Source organism: Zootoca vivipara, chromosome 13 (assembly GCF_963506605.1).
Source record: "Zootoca vivipara chromosome 13, rZooViv1.1, whole genome shotgun sequence".
NCBI classification, from domain to species: domain Eukaryota; kingdom Metazoa; phylum Chordata; class Lepidosauria; order Squamata; family Lacertidae; genus Zootoca; species Zootoca vivipara.
In genome coordinates this window covers 43740252-43745500 of record NC_083288.1, presented here as the reverse complement: position 1 = coordinate 43745500, position 5249 = coordinate 43740252, and the positions used below count along the sequence as shown (strand labels likewise).

Here is a 5249-nt window from a genome sequence, read left to right as displayed (position 1 = left end):
AAGTGGTTGGATATCATCCGAAGTTACTTTTATACTCCTAATCCCACTTCATTTGAACCTCATAAGCAACTATGCTGGATATCAAGAACATATATGATAAGAGAATCTCTTCTGTTTTTTGATCATTTCAGGTAACTTCCTTTCTTGAAAAACAACAATGAGATTACCCTGTTAACAAGTCTACAGAATTTAAATAAAGAAATGACGGACTATACTGTTATTTACATCTTTCTCCGTATCAGCTGCTCTCTGTTATTTAGCTCAGGCCTCACCACAATAATGTAGCATTTAGGGGAAAAGATGCAACCCAACAGGCCAGCACTGGAAGCCAGGATGGAGAAGATCTCCACAGCCACCATGTATTTCCCTTTGGTGCTCAAGTATGTGGGAATAAAGGAGAACCAAACACTGCAGAAGACCAGCATGCTGAAGGTGATGAACTTGGCTTCATTGAAGCTGTCAGGCAACTTCCTGGCTAAGAAGGCCACAGTGAAGCTGACAATGGCCAGGAAGCCCATGTAGCCTAAAACACAATAGAACATGAAAACTGACCCTTCATTACATAGTAATATAATTTCTTCACTCATTGAGTGCATGTCCACATCTGGGAATGGGGCAGACTTTGCCAGCCAGAAGACACAGATTCCTACTTGAATCACAGAGCAGGAAAGGACAATGGAATAAGCCAGTTTTTTGCCTACCCATCTCCTGATCCTGGACCCCGGCTTGGTAGCCATGAATGCCAAAACCACTGAAATAGTCTTGGCCAAGATGCTAGAGAGGGCCACAGAGAAGACCATGCCAAAAGCCGTTTGTCTGAGTGGGCAGGTTGCCTTATTAGGCATTCCAATGAACATCAAAGAGCAAAGGAAACACAAGAGGAGGGAAATGAGGAGAATGTAGGTGAGGCTTCTGTTATTGGCTTTGACAATGGCAGTGTCCTGGTGCTTAATGAAAATGCCAAGTACCACAGCTGTGATCAGAGAGAATAAAAGCGCAGAGAAAGTTGAAACAATGGCCAAAGTTTCCCCAAAGCCTAGGACATTTGGTTTCTTGGGAATGCACTCATTCTGCTCTCCATTTGGATATTGATCCAGAGGACATCTGGCACAGGTTTCCAACCCTGAAAAAAAAAGTTGTATGTCTATTGGAAACAATCCAGACTATGCTTAAGAGGTTTTTACAGGAGTCGTCTTACGATAGTGTTTGCATGAGGAAAAGTTTCAAAAGTTCTAGCCCAAATGCTTGTGCCCTAGATGCTTTGAAGATAAGATCCCCAAAGAGCTTTCTTAGAGAAAAGACTACCACTTCTATTGCATCCTCCCACCCCCAAAACTATAGTTTCTTCCAGGACAGAATGCATTTACAATTTTTTTGTCTTGTTGCATCAAAACAGAGCGGGCGGACATACACTCATGGTTTATATTGTTAAAATGTGTAAGATGTGGCATTTCAGCAGTGAGCCATTTGGGAAAGTGCATTAAATGATGTAGAATGTACATAGATACAGCGTTGGAAAATCTTTACATTACAGACCAAGCTCACATCCTCATGTTATACTCCCTAGAAGGTTAAGATGATTTCTTCATAGTGGAAGCTTTTACTGAGGCTGAAGGGAAATTATTCTCCTACTGTTAATAAACAATGTAAATTGAGACGAGACATAGCAAACCCCACTTCTGATTTGATGAGAATTTTTTTTAAATAACTTGTATATGGTAATATGACATCCCTCACCTTTCTCATCTGAGAACATCCCACGAGGACATGGATCACAATCATAACAACAAAACTTCTTCCCCTCCTTCTTTTTCTTCTCATAACCAGGAAGGCAGTTGACATTACATAAGGAAATGGGTGGCACCTGTCCAAAGAGACACAAAGAGGTCAATGCAGTAGTACCTCTGGTTATGAACTTAATTTGTTCCGGAGGTCGATTCTTAACCTGAAACTTTTCTTAACCTGAAGCACCACTTTAGCTAATGGGCTTCCTGCTGCCACCGCGTGTTTCCTGTTCTCATCCTGAAGCATCATGGAAACACAAGAAGATTACAATTTTCATACCTATATTGACCATTCATACAACCATCAGATAATTTGATCTAACTGGCTATTTCTTTTGATTGAACTGAAGCCTCATGCCCTTTGCTTTAGAAATTTCACTTGATGTCCTTTAGTGAGGTTCAAGGAGTTGGGATTTGGAAGTAGTGAATTACTGCAGTTCTGCTCCTATTTGGATGGTCCTACTATTTATACCAGATGTTTTGGACTACAATTGCCATCTTCCCCGACCACTTGTCCTGTTAGCTAGGGATCATGGGAGTTGCAGGCCAAAACATCTGGAGGGCCTCAGTGTGGGGATGTCTGATTTATACCATTGGAATAAAGAGAGGCAGTGAAGATGTTGGGCAGATGTATTGCAGTTGTGGTGGACTGGCTTTATAAAACCAGCTTTATAAAAAACAGGGGACTACAATACAATATGTACATAAAATAAGTTGGAACCTTTTGTTCTCTGCAAAATCAATTTATAAATTCTGGTGTCATTTTTCAAAAAGAAATATTTCCAACATTTCCCCCAATGACTCTCAATATATGCAAAAAGAATCTCTTCATCCTTCATATACAAGGAAAAGGGCACGATATTTTGCAAATATTGGTTTAACAATCCTGAAAGCAAAATGGATGTGGCCATTAAAACATTCCAAAAATGTTTATCAATGTGAACCTGAAAGAGGACTATCTTAAGTCAATATTCCAATGGTACTTAACTTTATACAGAATTTATTTATTTATTTATTTGGTGGAAACGGGCATTGTTCGAGGTATAATGGAATTAAGGCAGAACTAATAAATATATTTTGCTGTTTTAAAATAATAGTAATTCCTTTCTGGACCGAAGTACTGAAGATTTCTCCTTCATAAGTCAGCTGAGGTTGAGCTTTTCCCAGTGATGTTTTTCTTTACGAATATATATCCTCAAAGCAAGAGCAATCATACTGCCACCTTTAGTTCCAGAAAAACTGAGAACTGCTTGTGATGGTATTGATGCCTTCTATGCAGAGGTGTACCTAGGCTCCCTTGTGCAAGGGGGCAAGGAGATGTATTAGTGTTGCCAAAGTCGGGAGGAACCATGGAGAAGAAACTCAAAAAGTTTGCTTTCTGTCACCTTTTTTTATAAATGATTTTTTTATTAGATTATACAATGATTCGCCTCCATACATTCAAGCATAATTATCCCAGCATAATTATTACAACAAAAAAAGAAAAGAAAAAGAAAAAGAAAACTTACAATAATTCATCACATTTTGAAAGGGGACTTCCTCATGTTCCCCCTCCCTGCAGCTCATTACAAATCATTATCGGCAAATTCTATATCTTACTTTCCTTAACCTATTCACATCTTCTATTTCTTATTTTATATCATGTTATACCATCTAACACCTTGTCCAAAATGAACTTCAGCTTACTTTCCAAACCTGCAACTTCACGATTACTTATAATTCTCTTCCTACATCAATTCTACAATATTTTTTAAATAAATTCTAAAATTCTTCCATTCCTCTTCCACCGTCCCTTCTCCCTGGTCACGTGGTCTTCCGGTCAGTTCAGCAGGTTCCATATAGTCCAACATTTTCATTTGCCATTCTTTCACCGTTGGCATCTCCTGTGTTTTCCAGTTCTTTGCTATCAATATTCTAGCTGCGGTTGTGGCATATAAGAACAAATTCAAATCTTTTTTAGGTATTTCTTTTCCTACTATACCCAATAGAAAGGATTCTGGTTTCTTAAGGAAAGTGTTTTTAAACACTTTTTTCAACTCATTATAAATCTTTCCCCAGAATTCCTTAACTAGAGAGCAAGTCCACCACATATGGTAAAGTGTTCCTTCCACCTTCTTACATTGCCAACACTTTTTGTCACCTTTTGTGCTCCTTCAGTCACTTTCTCCTTGGATATTGGCTCCGCCACTTGCCCTCCTTTGTCTGTTTGTCTGCCTGCCTTCCTGCATCCCCCACTTGACTCACCACCTTCCTTCCTTCCTTCCTTCCTTCCTTCCTTCCTTCCTTCCTTCCTTCCTTCCTTCCTTCCTTCCTTCCACTTCCACCCTCCCTCTCTTTTCTTCCCTCCAACACAGCTGCTCTGATGGCCAATGCCAGCAGCTGGATAAACCCACCAAGAAACTGAGATTCACCTGCATGCCCTGCCCAGCAACGCATGGAACCCATGGAGTACATGAATGGATAGCCGGGCTCCTAGCTGCTCTAAGCAAGCCATGATTTTTTTTGGGGGGGGCTCCCCCTGGGCCTGGGCCTGTGGCCAGGGCCAACCTGACAAACACCTCCAAACACCCCTGCTTCTATGATTCCAGCTCAACACTAGAGTCTCAAGCGGCAACAGAAAAATTCATGAAGATTACAATGTTCATTCACAATGATACAGCTAGCTTAGCATTCTGTCTAATGCTTCTTGGTGTGACATGTCTTTTGGGCTTATTGCTTTTTAATGAATATGGTTCATTTGTTTACTTATTCATAAAATTATTAGTAGCATTATTAGTAGTGGCAGCAGCAGTTGGGCAGCACTTCCCTTTTCACCTCAAGTGGCAAAACTACACACTCTCCCACTTGTGTGCAGTGATTTTCTTACCTGAGTGAAGACTCTGTGCCATTGGATTCCATCCCAATTCATGGTGAGCTCTTTGCCAGGAGGAGCCTGAGGATCCAGCCTTCCGACTTTGACCCTGACATAGGAATTATTTGGGAAAGTGACCAGGTTTGTAATATCAAATCCACCTGCTAATTCACCGTGTTCATTGAATGTGATTTCATCCCCAGCACTGTTGTTGAATGAGATTCTCTGCAGCAATATATGGAGCTAGGTGGAAAGAGAATCACAAGACAATCTGTTTGGGTGTGAACATCCTGTTTGAGTTGAGATTCAATCCCAACAAGATAGACGGAGTGTTTCTGGGGACAGGGGGTGGGTAGGTGTGGGGTATTCCCTAACTGTGGCCTTAAAGGACCAGGTGTGCAGCCTGAGAGCCATTTTGGACTCACAGATGTTATGAAAGAGCAGGTCAATTCTGTGTCCAGGGCTGCTGTCTACCAGCTCTATCTGGTATTCCAGCTGAGACCCTACCTGTTTGTGCAATGTCTCACCAGAGTGGAACATGCTCTGGTTATCTCCCGCTTGGAGTATTGCAGTGCACTTTATGTGGGGCTACCTTTGAAGTTGACTCAGAAACT

The 5249-nt window shown here is 41.0% G+C and overlaps 1 protein-coding gene across 1 annotated transcript; it reads right to left on the bottom strand.

The window, feature by feature from the left end:
* Positions 1 to 221: 221 nt before the first annotated feature.
* Positions 222 to 4692, bottom strand: LOC132592986 (vomeronasal type-2 receptor 26-like). The gene is made up of 3 exons (XM_060281319.1): positions 4651 to 4692; positions 1738 to 1864; positions 222 to 973 (listed from the first exon to the last, which is right to left on the bottom strand). The coding sequence occupies exons 1-3, from the start codon at positions 4690 to 4692 to the stop codon at positions 222 to 224; spliced, it is 921 nt and encodes a 306-aa protein (XP_060137302.1).
* Between the last annotated feature and the right edge of the window lie 557 nt (positions 4693 to 5249).

Excerpts from the sequence above, each read along its gene's own strand:
- LOC132592986 (XM_060281319.1), bottom strand. The coding sequence starts at position 4,692 with ATGAATTGGGATGGAATCCAATGGCACAGAGTCTTCACTCAG. Across the intron at positions 1,865-4,650 it reads GGCACAGAGTCTTCACTCAG|GTGCCACCCATTTCCTTATG; the intron begins GTAAGAAAATCA and ends CTCTTTGGACAG. Across the intron at positions 974-1,737 it reads GATGTTCTCAGATGAGAAAG|CTGTGGTACTTGGCATTTTC; the intron begins GTGAGGGATGTC and ends CTCTGATCACAG.